At 36.6% G+C, this 21,119-nt stretch overlaps 1 protein-coding gene across 2 annotated transcripts; it reads right to left on the bottom strand.

The window, feature by feature from the left end:
- Nucleotides 1–6,393: 6,393 nt before the first annotated feature.
- Nucleotides 6,394–20,802, bottom strand: LOC144962553 (non-structural maintenance of chromosomes element 1 homolog). 2 transcript variants are annotated; one of them, XM_078895583.1, is made up of 7 exons: nt 20,695–20,802; nt 17,887–18,013; nt 15,691–15,824; nt 12,509–12,586; nt 11,896–12,039; nt 11,514–11,633; nt 6,394–6,697 (listed from the first exon to the last, which is right to left on the bottom strand). In XM_078895583.1, the coding sequence occupies exons 2-7, from the start codon at nt 18,008–18,010 to the stop codon at nt 6,551–6,553; spliced, it is 747 nt and encodes a 248-aa protein (XP_078751709.1). In that variant the 5' UTR covers nt 18,011–18,013; nt 20,695–20,802; the 3' UTR covers nt 6,394–6,550. The 2 variants fall into 2 exon arrangements, with proteins under 2 accessions (XP_078751709.1, XP_078751710.1); XM_078895584.1 differs by having other exon boundaries at nt 20,513–20,774.
- Between the last annotated feature and the right edge of the window lie 317 nt (nt 20,803–21,119).

Here is a 21,119-nt window from a genome sequence, read left to right as displayed (position 1 = left end):
GTGTTCTTTGAGAAGTTACCTGAAAATGTCATAAAAACAAGCAGAGTTCATCGAGTGACCATACTAAAAACAATGTGATGTTCAGATTTATTTAAAGAATTCTTTTTTTCTTTATTAAGTCATAAAAACTGACTCTCATTACTTTGTTTATAATTATTTGTATCTATCATTCAGTTCTGTTCATTGTTAATACCCGGTATAGGATGCAGGTTCAAGTCAACAAAAGCCGTGTTCATAACCAGAGTATTAGAAAAATATCATCTTCATTTTTTAAAAGTATATCCACATGTTTCTCATCATATAGGGTTGCAAATTTTCCATATATATACTGAATTCATTACGTCAAAAAAAGCTCAGTATATTTTTCACTCACTGGGCGAATGCAAGAAAAAGAAGCTTTGATAGACTAGTTTTGCAGGGGATTTTGCCCCAAGAGACTGAAACTATTTTTACATAATTCCATCACCTCCATCCAGTAAGCAAAAGGAAACAAGTATTAAGGTTAGATCACTCTCAACCTTATGCTATCGTTAACTTCACTCTATAATGTCACCTATTTAAAAGTAAGTGCACAGTGTCTTTTTACTAGAGTCCAGTATTCCGATAATGGTTTATCCTTGTGTTCCATGTCAAGATTCAGTAACTCGGTGGGGTTCCTAACCTCTCATAGCTGGGTGGGGATCCTGACCTCCCATAGTGGGCAGGGGGGTACATACTGTGTCTTCTATCCCCTTATATCTGTTTTCCAACTTGCTTTCTGTCTTTGTCTTGGCATGAGATTACTTGGTTTTGTCCTGGCCCTGGCTGGAGTCCTAGATGGGAGGGAAACAGTCAAATGCATAGTTATTGTTTTGGGAGATGATATTTTTCTCCTTGTAAATCATCTCTCTGTAATGTATTATTGTTATTTTAATGTATAATGTAGGCATTTGAGTGTATTCCTCTTTGTTGGATTTTGTGCTTGTGTCTGGATGATATTTATAGGTGATCTCAAACTAGGTGCATTGGTGGTATGCTCTTGGAATCTACATCTGATCCCTATTTGTTCCCCTATGTCTTACTTTTTCTTGGGTGCTTTAATGTAATTCTAGAACTTTTTACTGTCCCATTTTCTTCCTTTTTACTGGCGCTGATATAACCTAAATGTGTTGCAAGCGCCGTAAAACCCTTAAAAACAAAAACAATAACCTCTCATAGTGGGCAGGGAAGCATTTACTGTGTCTTCTGTTCCCCCTATATCTGTTTTCCAACATGCTTTCCGTCTTTGTCTTAGGATGGGATTACTTGGTTTTGTCCTGGCCCTGGCCGGATACCCTAGCTGGGAGGGAAACAGTCAAATGTAGAGGTAGAATTTTGGGAGATTATATTTTTTGTCTTGTAAATCAACTCTCTGTTATGTACTGTATTATGTTTTGTTTACATAATATGTATGATTTGTAAACATTTGAGTGCCTTCCTCTTAGTGGGGATATGTGCTTGTGTCTGGATGAGACTTTCAGGTGATCTCAAACTAAGTACATTGATAGTGTGCTCTTGGAATCTACATCTGTTTCTGATTTTAACCAATTCCCCTTTATCTTACCTTTTCTTGGGTGTATTTTAATTGTAATTCTAGAACTTTTTACAATCCCATATTCTTCCTTTGTATTGGTGCTGATATGACCTAAATGTGTTGTAAGCGCCGTAAAATCCTTAAAAACAAAACAAAACAAAACAAAGATTTAGTAAACTGTGGCAACCCTGATCATAGTATTTAAGCTGCTTTTTTATATTTTCTAAATCATGCACTCCTTTGTATCTACGAATTACCAGAATTTTAGATTTTGGAAATGAATGGATGATGCAATAAAAGGCATCTTGAAATGTTAGTATAAGGTTTTTATCTGCTTAATTTACTTGTATATGCTTCATTTTTACTAAGCACAAACAGGACATCTGGCACAAGAGTTACTGGTGATTAGGTGGATGAGAGAGGAAGGTTGATGGGAAAGTTAGAATAAAAATAATAATAATAATAACCGTTATCTAAACTAGGTACAATGATATATATTTTCAAATAATTTTTTTTTAAATTAAAGGGGTTTGCTATAGATATGATTTATCATTATCCGAGTTACTTCTGTTCTCAACATCTTTTCTGTATGTTAAGCTTAAAAAAGTGGCCATAAATTTATGTAATAAATATACCCCCCCATTGTGTTTACTCTCCTGGAAATGAATTGCTCAAGTGTTTGGATTTGTTTCGTCATACATACTTAGTGAAAATATGACTTTTATTGCTGTACAGTATATAGTTTTGAGAAGACAATTTGTGATATAAACACCATGTAGATACATCTGAAAATCATGTCTCATCAATTATTTTTACTTGTTATTTTCTTTAGTTTTTATGTTTCATTTTGTTGCAGATTTCTAATAACATAGAAGGTTTTACTGAATAATCATACAGGATAAGGATAGGACCTGTTGGCGTCAGCATATCTAATAGCCAATCACTATCATAATTATCTAAATGAAGTTGTATATTTCGACACAAAAAGACAAAATTAATTAAAAGAATTATGGAAATGATGCGGTTTTTACCTGTTGCTCTGCAGTTTTCAAAGCATAAAAAATGAGTGAACAAAGTTGGTGCTAGGTGCTATCTCTACAGTTTTTCATCACTATGTGGAAGTATTCCTGTTGTCATTTTGATGCCAGTCACTCCTTTTGTTGATCATTTTTTTCTTCCTCAACTCGGAAAGACTGATGATAAGATCCTCCCACAAATTGTCAAAATAATTTGATATTAATGTCTTTTTGTGTTGAAAATTATACAGAAAACTTTTTTTTTTAAAGCCACATCGATGAGGATAAGGTATAAGGTTATATAATGGCAAGTTGTTTTAGCTCCCAAAATCACTTGGAAACATTAGGAACTGTCTCTAAATTTTATTTTCCAATGATCTGTCAGGATGTTGTTGAGTAGATCTCTCAACATGTCTCAGTGAAGAGTTTTGCATTCATTAATGTTTTTTGGGAGAAAAAAAGTTTTCCAAGTTTTTAGAAAATCTATGACAAAGGAACTCCTGTCCCACCCACTACCTTTGCACATCACCTTGTAGAGAGCCACACATTGAGATGAAGGAAAAGTGGATAACTAAAGGTAGAAGGTGAACTTGAAAGATTGAAAACAAAGTCCATAAATCAAACTTTTCTGAACAGGTCACCTTAAGCATTCTCTCATGTTGATGCTTGCTGTATCTTATACTTATATCTTCTGAAATTTGTTCTCTGTATGAAGCTTTCTGTGGTCGTAGTGGGACTTAATTTTTTTTTTCTTAGCTTGGATCCAGTGTTATTGAGAAGAAAGAGATATTTATTCTTCAGGGAGGTTGACTAGTTTTCTTTTCCCCTTGTTCTTTGATATTGATATATTCTTGTTAGTCTGGATGTATCTCACTTTTTGGCGTCAGATCAGGCACAGATTGCTTTCAGTTTCATGGTCTATTTATGTAATCTTTCTGAACAAGTTCCTTTGACTGCCTAGTTCAAATTATTCTGGCGCAGCAAAGATCTAAAATCATCAGAAATAATTAAAAACAAATCATTTCTGCCTCTGTAAATGGGGTTACTTTGCCTCTGTGAATTTGGAGCTCTTTGAGTCATGTCATCTTTATTGCAGTTTTTTTCTTGGTTAAAAGATCCTACTTTTTAACCAAAAGAAATAATTGCACAAAACTAAATAGACTCTAATTGGTTCAAAAATGATAGATAGAGGTAAAGTTTTCTATTGAAGCAAAGTTACGCCAGAAAACGGTACTACTCGTCATTAGAATCGAGAAAAATAAGCAGATCTTAATAGGTAAATCAGATGTTGCAATTTACTGCAAGGGAAATACAAGGTGATCTGTTAATAGAAATAAATAGAGCCTAAGATTTCGGTTGTTATTACTTTGTTTCCATTTGAATACTTCCAATTTCACCTGTCATCCTAGGATTCACTGTTGGTTACCGACATTTTGTGGTATTGGTGTGGCTGTAAGAGCCAGTATAATGTTTGATGATTTCTTGTGTAATTATAATAGCTTAACTTATCAATATAATATAATGTATTATAATCAAGCTTTATTCACCATAGACACTATATTTTGTTGAAAGAAATTTCAGTTTTTATTTGGTTCATTTATGGATTTTCAATGCTTATCTCTGTGAAAATGAAAGACGTCTTTTGGTTTCATAATACTTGTTTATAAAGTTTTAAGGATACTTTTCACACTCAGGTGTTCATTTCCCTTGTTGTAATATTCATTTGTTCTAAGTATGCACTATGCATTTCTTTACAGCTGATTTTTAGACTTATGAATTTGTTAATTCATCTTAAGAATTTCAAGTTTCATCATCATTGCAACATCCTGTGTCATCACAAAAAATATCATGCACATTAACTACGCACAGCGAGCCAGTTTTGTGAAAGTGTATTTGCTTGAGAGAGAGAAATATTGTGTGTTTGTGAGATATATATATAATATATATATATATATATATATATATATATATATATATATATATATATATATATATATATAGAGAGAGAGAGAGAGAGAAGAGAGAGAGAGAGAGAGAGAGAGAGAGAGAGAGAGAGAACAACTGTATATGCATGTGGCTAACACACATAACTGCTAAGTAATTATCATAATGTTGATTTATTAAATATTCATAGTTTCAGGTTATATTTGGCTTTTCCATGACCGGGTTTGTTCATGTGTGGGATGTTTTCTACTTTGCCTTGCCTAACTCGCCTGCTGGCATTTATTCAGTTTTTTTTTCTCATGTCAAAATGCCCGCAGAGGGCAGAGCAAAGATGGCCAAATCTTCCTGCATTTGAATGTTGCCCTGATAACTATTACTAATGATGATTAAATAAATGATTGCTCTCACCCAAAACACATTTGTTTTTTAAAAAATTATTTTGAAAATACAGGTTGGACCTAGTGCCATATGGACTTGTGAGTCTTTATATTTTGTTTGTCGTTTTGAGTGTTTAATGGCGCTTGCCTGGGTGGGGATCCTGACCTCCCATAGTGGGCAGGGAGGTACATGATGTGTCTTCTATCCCACCATAACCAGTTTCCAATTGTTTCCTGTCGTTGTCTTGGAATGAGATTACTTAGTTTTGTCCTGATCCTTGCCGGAGTTCCTTGGCTGGGAGGGAAACAGTCGAATGTATAGTTATAGTTTTGGGAGATGATATTTTTTTCCATTGTAAATCATCTCTGTTATGCATTGTATTATGTTTAGTTTACATATTATATTATATGATTTGTAAACATTTGAGTGTATTCCTCTTAGTTGGGACATGTGCTTGTGTCTGAATGAGACTTATAGGTGTTCTCAAACTAAGTATTTGACGGTGTGCTCTTGGAATCTACATCTGTTCCCTATTTGAACCAATTCCCCTTTGTCTCACCTTTTCTTTTGTGCTTTAATTGTAATTCTAGAACTTTTTACTATCCCGTTTTCTTCCTTTTTACTGGCGCTGATATAACTTAAATGTGTTGCTAGCGCTGTAAAACCCTTAAAAACAAAAACAAAACAATGGCGCTTGCAGCACAAATAAGATATAAGCGCCAAGGATTAAGTAAGATGAGAGAACTATGTTTTTGTTTATAATAATAAAAATAATACTTTTATTCATCCCCCCCCCCCCCAAAAAAAAAAAAAACAAAGAAAGGAAAACTGACGTGAATTAGGGTTTTTGTGGGTGCTAACTACACTATTAGGTCATTTCAGTCCAGTAAAAAAGATGGTAGAGGAAAAGCTGTACATCTGAAGTTAAAAGCTTTAATTGTAATTCTAGAACTTTTTACTATCCCATTTTCTTCCCTTTTACTGGCGCTGATATGACCTTAATGTGTTGCAAGCGCAAAAAAAAAATTCTTATAAACAAAAAGTTAGACAAAAGGGGAATGGTACAAACAGGGAATATGTGTAGATTCCAAGAGCATACCATCAATGTAGTAGTAGTACCTACCTAAAACTAAGTCTCATCCAGACACGAGTACAGGATCCCACTAAGACTATGAGAAACGAACTCAAATGCTTACATTATAAATTCAAAACAGAAAATATTATTATAATACTACATAACAGAGAGATGATTTACAAGGAAAAAACAATAACTATACATTTGAATGTTTCCTTTCCAGTCAAGGACTCCAGCCAGGGCCAGGACAAAACCAAGTAATCCCATTCCAGGACAAAGACAGAAAGTGTGTTGGAAAACAGATATAAAGAGATAAAAGTCACAGTAAGTGCCTCCCTGCCCACTATGGGAGGTCAAGAACCCCACCCTTGGAAAATCATTGACCCAGTTTCACATTTGTGATGGCAATAAACAAAGCCAAATAGTGATTGGTTCTCATGCTCATGATATAGTTTATTACAAAAAGATTCTGTACATTCATCTCCAGTATAACTCGGGCACACCAAAATGTTTTTTTCAATATTTTCTGTACTATACACATTCACCCTTTCCCTTTCAATTACAATACAAACACATCCACACAATTCATGACATTGATGACGTCGATGGACCAGGAGAAGGTTGATTCCAAGCCAGTCTACAATTGGGGCATTTCTTGTTTGTCTGTTTGGAGAAAAACGTCTTTCCACATTTGAAGTGCAGCTTTATGCCGCAGCTGAGACAAGCTTCACCCTATGAGAGTTGAAAAAGAGATGTCAAATTCCCTCCAGAAAATAGATCCTAAAAAAATCTTTGAAATTTTATTGCTTTAAAATCTACTTCGCGATGCATGAAAATTAAAAAAAAAATACAAAGAATTCAAAATTATGCAGCAAGATTGATTTTTGGGAAAACTAAACTCGACAGTAAATCCAAGGATTTGCTGATTCCCCTTCACTGTGGCTTCCAGGGAGGGCAAGGATTGGATACTAAATATGTCTGCTTTGTTACAGATCCTTGGATTCTACTACTCCGTCTCCATCCAGGATCTTTTTGTCCCATATGAATGGTCCCGCATTCTCAGTTCGCAAATTTCAAAAGTGTCAACCATCCCAAAAACTTTCAACTATTAAAAAAAAAAACAACAAAAAACTGGGGATATTTTTTTTTTGTATGTATGTGTGTGTGTGTGTGTGTGTATATATATATATATATAGACTCTATATATATATATATATATATATATATATATATATATATATATATATATATATATAGATACTGTGCTCCAAAAGTTCTGTCCAACATTTGATGTGTTGTATTTTTTTCAATAATGCTTTTTTACACAGTTTTCTACTGTTCCCATGAGTTTCTCAATTCAACCACTGTGTTGTCTTGAAGACAAAAAAATCTCAGATTGTCATCGTATTTTGACTTCTAAAATGAAAACGTCCTCATCCAGTGTGTTGTTTTTAACACAAAACACAATGAGTGAGAACATGATCCAAATGCAGTATTGCTTTTGAAATTTTAACAAAACTTTTATTGTGGCTTTATTATTCATCATGGTAAAGTTGGAATTTTGCGTGATCATACAATTGGAATTATTAATTGTAAGTTGAAGTTTCTGTTGTCTCGAGGCATTTTGGTGTGTGTAAAAAGCTGATTCAACGTTTAGCCATCGTTTTAATGACACTGGTTTAGTAAAAGACCGTCCAAGAAGTGACAGGCTAAGGGTAACAACTGAGAGAATGAACAGGTGGATTTTACACCAACATAGACACAACCCGTTTTTGACAAGTGCAGACACTGCTAGGAATGTAGGTGTGTCGAAGAACACCGTTTTAAGACGTTTGAGAGATCGAGGTATTCATGCCTATTGTTCATTACGAAGAAACGCTTTAACTGCTGCCCACAAACATAATAGTCTTCAATGGGCTCGTGAATATGTTGGATGGACACAGATGCTGGGACAACATACTCTTTACTGATGAGTCGCAGTATTTAATGCATCGCATTGACGGAAGAGAGCGTGTCTTTCGCCCAAGAGGCCAACGCTGCGCTCAGCAGTACATCAGGTCAGCTGATCATTTTGGCTGTGGAAGTGTACTCTGGTTTGGGGAGGAATCTCTGCTCACCATCAAATGGCTATACTTCCAATTCAAGGAAACCTGACTGCAAGGACAAATTGTGATGAAATTCTTGTTTCCCAGATTTTTCCATACATCGCCGAGCATGGAGCAATTTTCCAGCATGACAATGCCAGGCCCCACGTGGCGAGAATTTCACCGGAACTCTTCAAGATCACAATATTGAGGTTTTGAACTGGCTATCAATCAAGAGCCAAAGACCTTAACCCAATCGAATATCTTTGGAATGACCATGAAAGAAAGAAAGGACCCGTAAACAACCTGCGCCCAATAACATTACTGAATACCATAAGAAGCTGAAATGCGGTACCCTCTCCCTGGATCTGAGCATTGCAAACATAATGAACAAAACATTCTCAACACACAAAGACTGGGACATAAACAGCGGTGTCCTAATTACAATACAAAAACCAGGAAAAACGAAAGGACCCGTAAACAACCTGCGCCCAATAACATTACTGAATACCATAAGAAAAACACTGTCAACTATTGTCCTCAACAGAATTAGACTGAAAATAGAAAAATATCTATCACATAGCCAAAGCGGGTTTCGCCAAGACCGAAGCACATCGGACGTTGTATGGACACATAAATGGTTGGCAGCAAAGGCACTCAAAGAAAACATATCCATAACAATAACCGGAATCGATATGTCCGCAGCCTTTGATACGATCGACAGAGGAAAACTTTTGGAGATATTAACAGACATAGTTGACGAAGACGAGCTCCGAATAATCTGATTTCTCCTCAGCAACACAAAGATACAACCAAGGATATACGGGGCCACAAAACAGACGCAGTTCGAAAGTAACATCGGGACCCCCCAAGGAGATAGTCTGAGCCCGATTCTGTTCACAATATACTTAGAACACGCTCTGAAAGAAGTTCGAAAAGTCATTCCAAAACCAACGACTCATATTGAGAATGCAATCCCTAGAGAAATCGCCTATGCAGATGATGTCGATTTTATTGGATCAACACCAGCAAATATAGACATCATACAAAATACCCTCATGAAATATAACCTCCAAGTCAATGCCAATAAAACCGAATTTACAACAATATCGAGGAACAAAGAGGAATGGAAAAGAACAAAGAAAGTCGGCTCACTAATTGGAGACACCAAGGATGTACAAAGAAGAAAACAGCTATCAAACGCCGCACTCAGTAAACTCACCAATGTATGGATTAGAGGTGACAAAATAAAGAGAAAAACCAAACTGAAACTGTACCGTGCTCTTGTAAAACCGGTACTTCTGTATAACTGCGGCACTTGGGCGTTGACAAAATCCGAAGAAGAACATCTGGATGCCTTCCATCGCACACAGCTAAGAAGGGTACTGGACATCAAATACCCAAAAAAGATCTCAAATGAATCACTCTATAAGATCACAAAAGAAAGACCAATCTCCCTTGACATTTTACAACAACGATGGCAACTTTTCGGTCACATACTACGCAGGGACAAAAACATACCAGCTAACCAAGCCATGTCGGGATACTTCCAAAAACACGGGAACCTTTTCAGAGGAAGACCGATCACAACACTCCCTGTGATCCTAAACAAAAACGTCACAACACTTGGACAAAGCATTAGTCTCATAACGGCAGGGGACCTTGAAAATCTGAGAACCCTAGCAGAGGACCGGCAATATTGGAGACACCTCACACAGGAAATACTGGAAACAGCCAAGGCGACCCGATCTTTCGGTCGAGACGCGAAAGGCATCTAAGAAGAAGAAGAGAGATGAAAGAAAGATAAGGAAGAGGAGACAACCACCACAAAATACCACTTGAACACTGAATTCTTCCAAGTGAGTGTATTAACTCACTCAACCCTAACACCGACTATATCCGTAGTTTACCCGGGTTACTTTCACCAAATGCCTGTTTATTACATTTTTCTGAGACAAATTATTGGCGTAGTATCAAAGCTAATGTTTCGAATTTTTACATGTTAATGTTAGTTGAGTAAAACTGTATCTATATAGGGTACATGCTCATTTTTAATACATTTTTTCCAATTTTGAAAAGTAGCAAAAATCTCTAGGGTTGAGTGAGTTAAAAGTTATCTTACTTCAAAAGTTTTCATTTTTTTAATTGATTCCTTCATGTTACGCCCAACATGTGGAATAATAAGTGTAGAAAGGTGTAGAAAGTTTCAATTGATTTGAGAAAAGATTTTAAAAGTTATACATCAAAGTTGAAGTAGACAGAATTTCTAGAACTCAGTATGATTTAAAAGCTCCTTGAGACTTAGGTCAATGGGATCTCAATAGCTCAGGTGGTAGAGCACTCGCTTCACAATCAAAGGGACCGAGATCTATTTCGGGTGTAATTGAGCTTAATTTTATGCCCGCTCCCCCCCCCCCCCCCCCCATTATCCAGCAGTGATTGGGTAGCTAGGTCTGTTAGATCTGCCAGAAAGTACTTTGTGATAGACCAGCATCCTATTCAAAGGATAGCAAGCAATTACTATTGTCCATTTTACACTATAGAAACCGGGACAAACTGCAGCTCCCTGAGCTTAATGGCTCTGAAGGACTTCTACTTGAGACTTAGGCCAAAGGTGTTCTATAAAAGTCTACTACCATTTCTTTCTGAAGGCATGGAATTATTACTTGACTGTCTGCTAAACAATACAAGAATACAAGAATAAGCTCCAGATCCGTGACCTTAGGGTCATGAAAGACTAATATTAAATTAAGTGAAATAATTCTCTGACCTAATGCATCAATCTGATACTGATAACCCATATTTTAATACAATAAAGAAAATCTAACATTAATTTCACAGAAAACAAGGTTTGGAATAGCAGTTGTGTTCAGAAGAAATGTAAAATATTCAAACTCGATAAATTAAGTCAAGAAAATATGACTTATAAAATATATTCATAAAAGTAAAAGTAACTTTTTTCAATGCTTTAAAATTTTTTTTTATTTTTTAGGTTTATGCGTGCGGGCCATAGAATTATATTTATCTAGCAGAGCATCAAATACACAGGAGGTTTAATGTGTTCAACAAATGACTCGCAAACAATCGGACCTGGTTGAATCAAATTCAAGTGGGTTCTTTTTTTTTTCTTTCCTCTCTGTCCACCCAACAGAGATTGGGTCACTGAGTCTATATTAAAATCTGTAGATCAACACCCTTTCCCTGCTTTGTCGTCTTGTGGTATAACACTTGCCCTCAGGCTGGAAGATCAAGATCCAGAGTTCAGTCCTGCTTGGAACTGCGCATTGTTGAGTCCTTGGAAAAGGTTCTTTACTCACATTCTCTCACTGTTCTCTCAACTACCTGGTTGTAAACAGCATTGTCCTAGTCAGAAACACCCCCCCCCCCCCCTGTAATATCGCCTAACAGGAGGTGCCGTACTGTACTTTTAAGTACCGGGAAAAAACAAAACAACCACAACCTACCTGCATGCATAGCTTTTTACAAATATTACAATCTTTGATAAGTTCTGGATACATTTCATGGAGATATTGGTCTAGCTCTAGAAGGGTCCTCACAGACAGTGCTATCTTGCCATCATTGTCCTAGAAAAACAAATATAAAACAAAAAATTCATACAATTCTGAAAATATGAAAGTTTTTTTTTTTACTTTCTGCTTTGCTTTGTCTGGCACTTTTTAATACATACCTTTTCATATCTCATACAACTGCCTATTCTCAAATTTATCAAAGAAGAAATACGTGAAATGGACAGTATTATGGACCAGTAGGATATCCCATAATTAAAAAAAAAAACCCCACAAAAATAAAAAAACAACTGCATTCTAAGTTTATTTCATTGAGTACCTTAACAATCCATTTTTCATTTTCCAAACTGTTGAAAAAGTTTTGTGCTTCTTCTTTGCCCATCCTTTTCTCTAGCTTTTCTGTGAGATTCAAGGCAATTCTGGATCCAATCTTTCCATCATCGGACTCCACAATGTACTCCACCTAGTTTCAACAAGGGAAATGAGTAAATTTGTATTTTAAGTACAATCTAGACTATAACAATACTTCAAATAGATTATAAGAAACGAAAAAATTTGTAGCTTGGACGGGTTGAGGTGACAAATTGCATTCTGAAGGAAAAATATAAATTTAAGAGTAAAAAGTTCCTATACAGTTTTTTAAAAAAAAATCATACCCTTCTGCATGGCATCGTTAGATATTGTCATTGGGCATGCCAAGAATAAATTTAAAGTCATCCATCAAACATATGACTGGTCACCGTACAATTGCCTTACCAGCCAGCCACCTGAAACCCCCCCCCCACCCCCTCCCACTCCCCTCCTCAATATGCAATATGGTAAAGGAAACAATAAAACTGATAATTTCAAAATCAAATTAACAAAGGGTGATAACTCATGGGCTATAAGGTCTATAAAAAAAATAATAAATTTATAAAACACAGATGCCTCACCAACTTTTTGAACAGTTCCAATTCATTCTGAGAGTATGTTGACGATAACCTGGATATTACACTTTCCACTGTGTTCACCTTTAAAATAAATAGTCATCAGTTTAATATATATATATATATATAAAATATAAATTGTCACTCACATTATATGGCCGAGACGTTCGTTTCTGTGGCTTTCTTCCACGTCCTCAGTCGGCATAATGTCCGAAGAAAAAATTTGTATTCCATTTGGGGTGCTTGTCCTTGCTTCCGTTGTGACACAACAGAAGGTCACAATGGAAGCAAGGACAAGCACCCAAAATGGAATACAAATTTTTTCTTCGGACATTATGCCGACTGAGGACGTGGAAGAAAGCCACAGACACGAACGTCTCAGCCATATAATGTGAGTGGCAATTTATATTTTATATTAGCTCTAACCATCATTATCGAGCACTTTCGTACCTACGAGTACCCACCAACACTCATAAATATACGAGGGCTCTTTCAGAAATAACCAAAAAATGCCCATTGCTCAGCAACCAGTGGAGATTTTTTAATTCTGTAAACGACATGATATTCCTTATTTCCTTACGGATATTCCCAGAAATTATGAAGTGCATCATTTTGCACAATGAATTTCTAGACGATTTTAAAGATGGCGCCCACCTTGAAACTTGGTCAAAGGAGGAAATCAGAGCTGTCATACGTTTTTTGAACGCCAAAAGTGTGAATCCTACCGAAATTCATAAAGAACTTCAGAGTGTATATGGTGAGCATGTTATAAGCCGTACACAAGTCTATCACTGGTGTAATTTGTTTGAAGCCGGCCATTCCGACTTGACAGACAGGGACGGGAGAGGGTGTTCGATAACTGCGACGTCAGAAGACAATGTGAAGCGAGTTGATGAGCTTAATCGTCAAGACAGGAGGTTGAAACTTCATGAAATCGCAAGCAGTCTTGAAATTTCGGAAACTTCGCCCATAGAATTGTATTTGATGAACTTGGCTACAGAAAAGTCAGGCAAGATGGGTTCCTAAGCAATTGACAGACAATCATAAAGAACAAAGATTGGACATCTGCAGGGAACTTTTGAGAAGCAAGAGCTCACGCAGGTTCACGGGCATACTGCCAATGCCGGCGGAGACTTTCTAGGGTACGATGTGACTTTTCTTGACAGCATAGTCACCGGTGATGAGACTTGGTTGCACCATTGCACCCCAGAAACAAAGCAAGATTCGATGACATGGAAACATCCATCCTCACCTGTCGCGAAGAAATTCAAAGTCATGCGGTCAGCAAAGAAAATAATGGGAACTGTTTTCTGGGACAGTCGTGGTGTTATTCTGTTCGAAACTTTACAACTTGGAGAAACAATCAATGCTGCAAGGTACTGCCAAACTCTTGACAAGCTTAGGGAGGCCATTCGCAGAAAGCGCCCAGGGCAGTTGACCAACGGGGTCATTTTGCAACACGACAATGCTACACCCCACACAGCACGAGTGATGCAAGGTTGGCTAGAGAAATATGGATGGGAGATTTTGCCACACCCACCACACAGTCCAGACCTCGCACCATCTGATTATCACCTCTTTGGCCACTGAAACTTGAGCTGGCAGGAAAGCACTTTGATGTCGATGAAGAGCTTGTTGACCATGTGCGGAAATGGTTACAAAACCTCGACGGAAATTTCTTCCGAGAGGGTATCTATTCCATGGTGCGGCGTTGGCAGAAGTGTGTCGACAGACTTGGCTGTTACGTAGAGAAATGGATGAGTCAAGGTATGAACACGTGCAAGAATTTTGTTGATAGCATAAAAAACGCGGATTTTACAGGCATTTTTCGGTTAATTATGAAAGAGCCCTCGTGTGTGTGAATATATTATATATATATATATATATATATATAATATATATATATATATATATATATATATATATATATATATTATATATGGGTTTTTAAAAAAATATAACCTTGATTTGATTTTGAGGAAATTAGGATTGGGGAATGCAGTGTGGCACAGAGGAATTTTGCTACATATTCTGGAGGTATCTGATTCACATCCCAGCAATCGTGCATTCAAGCCACCCTCAGCCTATATTTCTTGCACTTGCAACACTTCATTGCTGCTGATGCCTGGAAAATTTGCATTTTCCTTTGCATTTTCCCTTGAAATTGCCATGGAGGCAAATTTGCAGAGATAAAAAATAAAAAACAAAGGTAAAAAAAAAAAAAATTACAGTGAAAAATTATCATACCACTTTCCGTCATATCACTAATCATGATTCATATTAAATTCGTGATAAGTTATGCCGCCAACTCACTAGATTGCCGACTTTGCACAGGATGTATAACAAAGTTTTCTTGAACTTTAATCTTTATGAGATTTTAATTTACAACAGCTAAAGGTTTGATTAATGACCCAATTTCAAACTAAATAAAAATTGAATAAAAATGCTAAAATACAAATTACAAAAATAGAGGATTGAAAAAGAAATTTGTCAAAGCCAATATTTCATACTTTAAAAAATTGAAACAAATTATGGCTGACTGAGAAGTGTGACCGACTGTCTCAAAACAGAATTACACGGGTTGAACAAAACACTTGAAATTGAATTCTATGCTTAACTCATAACATTTGACTTAGAGCACAAATGCTTACATTGAAAATGGTGACTTTTGTTCCTGAAACATCAATTCCCTAATTTTGATCTGACTTACACCTTAATCAAACGTCCCTATTCTGGATTTTAAAAATTGGCAATGACTCCTAATTGTTTTTAGTAATCTGGGGAAAAAATTAGTAATCAGTCATACAATCCACAACAAAGTAAGAATAAGACATTAGTTAAGTTATGAAGTGATGAATCTCCCACCCTTGCCCACACCTGGTATTGGCAAAGCTTTTTCCATTTTGAAGGCATGGGTAAGGGTGGGTACAGGTGATTTCGAATATGATATTTTAGCAGGTATCTGGTGATAGGTCACCACTTGTCTTTTTTTTCTTTCATCTTTTTTCTTGTTTCATAATTTTGTAATATATGGATTAAATTCATAAACCCGTAATAAGATTTGATTTTTATTAAAGATTATGGAAAATTAGTAATACTATGATTAATTTTCTTTATCTGGTTCATTCCGACATAATACCAGAGAGGCGCGATGGGAAACAAATCATATTTATAAATCTTTTCCATACCAGGCAATAGACACTGGACCCATCATGCTCCTGAATTCCTTTTCTGATTTCCAGATTAAATGCAGAAATAGCATAATTTATTGTCCGCACAAAATCAGGTATTTGGGAAGTCATGTTTTCCTCATCAACTGGATCTATAAATAAATAAAACTTGAATTATCGTTTTGTAAATAACAGAATTAATATTTCAAAAATAGCAATCAAAATGATTTGAAAATAGGCTGTGATATCATTAATAAGAGTAAGTCTGGAGAATAGAATTATACAGCAAAGATATTTTCAACAAGCATCTTTTTGAGTGCTAAACTGAAGATCATAAATTCTTCTTTAAATCAAGATAGTTGTGGTGCTTACGATGTGTCAGTGTGATAAAATTGCTTCTTTCTTTTCTTATGATGACTGGGCTCTTACATTCATGATATATCATTACACTAAAATACAGAGTTCAGTTGAAAATATAATGCCCAATGTGCATCTTGTATTTTACATCTATTGTGTGGAGGCACTTATTTTACAAGTGTTTTTATAAAATGGGTAATCTTATTTATCACCCCTTTCTTGGGGCACTGAACATTGAAAGATATTATTTTAGGAAGACTCCCCCAAATGCCAACATGGTACCGATAAAAAAAGAAGAAAGACCTGGAAATGGTGTCAGAAAACTACGGACCAGTAAGCGGTCTAGGAAGACTAATGGAGAGAATATTCAATATACTCCTCATATGGTAACAGCTCATATTATCATCATGAACAAGCAAGCCGGATTCAGACAATGTCGCCGTACAGAGGACAAGACATACACGTTTTATAACAAATTGAAGACAGATTTGAAGAAAAAGAAAGCAATTGTGGTATGGGTGGAGATTGTTTGGGCATTTGACAAAGCATGGACCAAGGGACTACTCTTCAAAATTAAAAGAGCAAAAATCTCTCACAGAATGTTAGCATGAATCAAAAACTATTTGACAAATGGAAAGCCTCCAAGTACAAATCCGAGGAAGAAAGATGAGGATACAAATAACAAAGGGAGTCCCCAATGGAGGAGTATTCTGTCCAACACTTTTTCTACTTTTTATGAAATTCTTTGCAACAGAGTCAAGAGAATTCTATGCTCAGAAGAAAATGTTGTAACGGTGATAATTTGCATTCAAATGGTGCTGGAAAACTTAAAGGACCGGCTATACAAATACATGCTATGAGAGCACTGGATCAAGGAGACTCAGGCTCAGGACTGTTGACTGAAACACCATAAATCCATAAACATTCAAATTTGGCTGTGAAAATACCAGCATATGCTTTTGCCAAAATGACAATGAAACCATGCCTCGTGTATTCCAGGCATGCCTGATTTATGCTGTGGATAGAAAATAGATGCTGGCCTTAAGATTCAGATATAATCACTACGAAAATATGTCAATGTCGATGACATTCGAAAGACCATTAAAATCATTATCAACATCGGAATCAAGCTTTGATTTATCTTGGGGGAAGGCAAGAAGAAGAGGAAGAAAAAGAAAAAGAAGAAGACGAAGAAGAAGAAGAAGAAGAAGAAGAAGAAGAAGAAGAAGAAGAAGAAGAAGAAGAAGAAGAAGAAGAAGAAGAAGAAGAAGAAGAAATGTAGTATTAAAAAGACAATGATAATTGTTTGATACCTTTTGCTGGTCTATCACAAAGTTCTTTCCTCCAGATCTAATTTAGTGAATGAGTCGAGTTCAACACCAATTGAATTACAAGGATCCCTTATGCAACAAGATAGGACAATTTCAAGACTGACTAGGTTTGGGGGTCAATTAATGCTTTAAATACCAGCATTATTATACTACAGTTATTGTTCCATGTCTGAAAAATCTGTAGGATCACTACATACATGGTTGGGTTGGAGGAAGGTTGTGTGTGTGTGTGTGGGGGGGGGGGGGGGGGGGGGGACTTGTGCTCACTTGTTAGAGCTCATGACTGTTATGCAAATGACCCAAGTTGGACTCAGGCCATCTTGGGTAGCTGGGTCTAATCTAGATCTGGTACAAAATATTTCGCAATTGACAGCAACCTCTGAAGAGCTAGCAATTGTCTCAAGTCCAACTCCATAGGCCTCATGGCTAGAAAAAGAGAGACAGCCAGTGATATTCAAAATATATTTTCAAATTGTAGATTGCAAGTAACATTTTAAATCCTTTCCACTCCAACACTTTGTTTTACCTGAAAATTTGTTTTTGCATTGGACATAACAGGCTTTCACTTCGCTGGTGTTCATAACTCCTTTTGACATAAAACTTTGAAGGAACATCCGGTGGGCATCTGTCATAGCCATGTTTGGTCTCATTTCCTGTTAATAAAAACCCAAATGTCTAATGATTTTCAAAATATGGACCAAGCAAAATCTGAAAAGATTGAAGAGTTCTATAATTTTAGATGCTTGATTATCATACAAAGTCACTGTAGGTTTCAATGATATCAAACCAATTTGAATTTTTAAATTGAATTGTCAGGAACAGAGTAGTAACAGTAGTCAGTAATACAGTAGAACTCGGAAATAGCGAGTTCGACAGGTCCACTCCTGATTACTCGCTATTTCCGAGTTCTCGCTATTCCCGAGTTGCCAGGAAAGGTCACTCCGCTGTACAAAAAGATGGAAAGACAATGTGTGTGTGTGTGTGTGTATTTGTGCATGTGTGCAATGATTGTGTGGATAAAGTGGGGGTGGGGGCTGGGGCGGGGTTGAACACGGCCTTCGTTAACTACGTAATGATGGCCACGGGTTGAAGTTGATCCACCCCTTCCATTTCCATCAAGATTTCGTGTATGTGTGTGTGTGTGCGAGTGTTTGTATGCACTAGGCATTTTTGATGAGGTAAGCAAGCGCATCACTCAATCACTGACCCACTGAAATGATGGTTCCACAATCCCCTCTCTTGCTGATCGTGTCGTTCGTTAACGAATGCTACTCACTGACCGATGCTGCTAAGTGAGGCATGTTGACATGTTGGCTGACAGTGCTTACCTCGCGCGTCGCATGGCACCACATTGGGCGAATAATTAACCCCCACCCCCAATACACACACACGCACACAAACAAACACACCAAACCCCCACCCAAATTTGTTCGCCTACTATGTGCTACTACGGACTAGGCTTCTATGTAATATTACTCGTAATGAAAAATAAGAAAAGAAAAGAAGCTAGGCTAAAAATATTTATATCGCCCTTGTCTGTTGTTTTGCTTTACTTCGTTCAAAGTCCTAGGCTGGGGCAGAAAATGCTTGTTATTTCCGAGTTGACCTCTTTTTCATACTCGCTATTTTCATGCTAATTTTATTGACTCAAATAAGAGAAAAAAACGGGGATTTAGATTTTACTCGCTATTTCCGAGTACGTTACTTTCATGTTCTACTGTAATAGTAATAATAATAAAGTACTTGTGCATTAGTCTATAACAGAGTGTTATTTGACACTCGAAACTCGGGTGTATCATGTCATCAGATTATTCAACACTCATGTCGCGCATGTGTATATCGAGATTTTGCTACCCACACCAACTTCCGTCAAGTGAATTTAGATTAGCATGGATGTAGGGCTAAATGGTTGTCTGATGTTGAGGACTAATGAAAATGTGAAAATTAAAAGGCTTTGGAATGAAACAGTATAAACAATGGACTATTCGGGTATAAGCCCTTCGATAGCAAAGAATAAAAAAACAAAGAAATGGTGGAAGACAGAATGCAGTGAGAATTGTATAAAGTGTGTGTTCTCCATGTTAGATAAAGTCTGAATGAAACGACAGCCTGTTGTGAACTGTAATACAACATCTACACTTGTTCACAGGTCTGATAGCTCGAATTGTTAAGGGCTCAATATTGTAATGGAAATACTCTAAGACCAAAGCAAAATATTGTCCATTACAACAATGATAAAACACAAGCCCATAACTGTGTTAGGTTATCAGACCTGCAAAAATGCATGTTTGAGTGATAGGAATGTTTTATCTAATTATTATTTTCTTAAAGGGTTTTACTGTGCTTGTGGCACATTTAGGTAATTTCAATATACTTAGTTTGAGATAACCTAAAAGTCTCATCCAGACACCAACATAGGATTCAACCAAGAGGTAAACACTCAAATGTTTACACAAAATATATCCAAAACAGAATACAAAACTAACAATGCATAATAGTAATAGAAAGATGATTTACAAGTATTACAAGGAAACATAAAATATCATCTCTGAATCTAATACTAAACATTTGACTGTTTCCCTCTCAGCCTAGGGCCCCAGCAAGGGCCAGGGCAAAACCAAGTAATCTCATTCCAGGACAAGTACAGAAAGCAACTCGGAAAACAGAAATATAGGGGATAGAAGACGCAGCATGACCTCCTGTCCACAATGGGAGGTCAAAGACCCCACCCAGTAGGAATGTTTGGGGTGGATCAGTGTGTAGAAAGATAAAAACTGTCTCAATCATTTATTGATTTGTGTTTGCACGTATGCATGTGGGCTAATGTACGAGCGTGATGTGATGGATTTGTATTAGAGAGAGAGAGGGAAAGGAGGGGGAAGAGACAAAAAAAAGAGAGAAAGAAGAGAGAAAGAGAGAGAGAGAGAGAGAGAGAGAGAGAGAGAGAGAGAGAGAGAGAGAGAGAGAGAGAGAGAGAGAGAGAGAGGGGGGGGGGGGGGGTTGTATTGTAAAGTTGTAGATAGCTCTGTAATCGCACGGTCCACGGTTGAGGCTTTGTGTGAACGTGAGACAGGTGCAAAGGCGAAGGAAAGTGCGAGTTTGAGCAAATGGATTAGAAAAGAATAAAAACGAAAATGACAAATATAACGAACTTTTTGGTGTCGAATTCCTTGTTGCCAACCAATTTACGGGTGTCTGAATCTTGAGTCTGAATCGATTTATCTGAGTCTTGGTCTTGAGTTGAGGCTAGAGTGTCGAATCCATATGTTCCTTGTTATCTAAAAGTGTCAAGATTTATCGGTCTACAATACGTACGAATAATTTTTAAGCGTACCGTTACTTTCAAAGTATTTCAGTCTCCCTTTTCACGTTATTGGTGTTGTTTCTATCTTGATTTGTTTACTTTCGCTTTCTAATCCAACAGGACTTCTCACTTCCTATATCCCGCAAAAAGAATCAATTCCACAGACCTTAAAGATAGCTGAAATGATTTTTTTTAACCGTCCTGTATCAATGCTTGGCCTTGTTTTAATTTCATAAATTGATTATAACAATCTGTAACCAATGAAACGTATCTAATACGTATACCATGATTGAAGATTTTGGAATTCTAATACGACGTTTTGTTTGTTTTAAAGGGTTTTACTGCGCGTGCGACACATCTTGGTTGTTGATATCAACACCACTAATAAACAACAACAACAACAACAACAACAACAACAACAACAACAACAACAAAAAAGGGAGAAATGGGATAAT

Source organism: Berghia stephanieae, chromosome 1 (genome assembly GCF_034508935.2).
Source record: "Berghia stephanieae isolate SIO BIC M18660-M18661 chromosome 1, UCSD_Bste_1.3, whole genome shotgun sequence".
Taxonomy (NCBI): domain Eukaryota; kingdom Metazoa; phylum Mollusca; class Gastropoda; order Nudibranchia; family Aeolidiidae; genus Berghia; species Berghia stephanieae.
This window is presented reverse-complemented; position numbering and strand designations above follow the sequence as displayed.

Excerpts from the sequence above, each read along its gene's own strand:
- LOC144962553 (XM_078895583.1), bottom strand. The coding sequence starts at position 18,010 with ATGAGACCAAACATGGCTATGACAGATGCCCACCGGATGTTCCTTCAA. Across the intron at positions 12,587-15,690 it reads GGTCCAGTGTCTATTGCCTG|GTGAACACAGTGGAAAGTGT; the intron begins GTATGGAAAAGA and ends TTTATTTTAAAG. Across the intron at positions 11,634-11,895 it reads ATGAAAAATGGATTGTTAAG|GACAATGATGGCAAGATAGC; the intron begins GTACTCAATGAA and ends TTGTTTTTCTAG.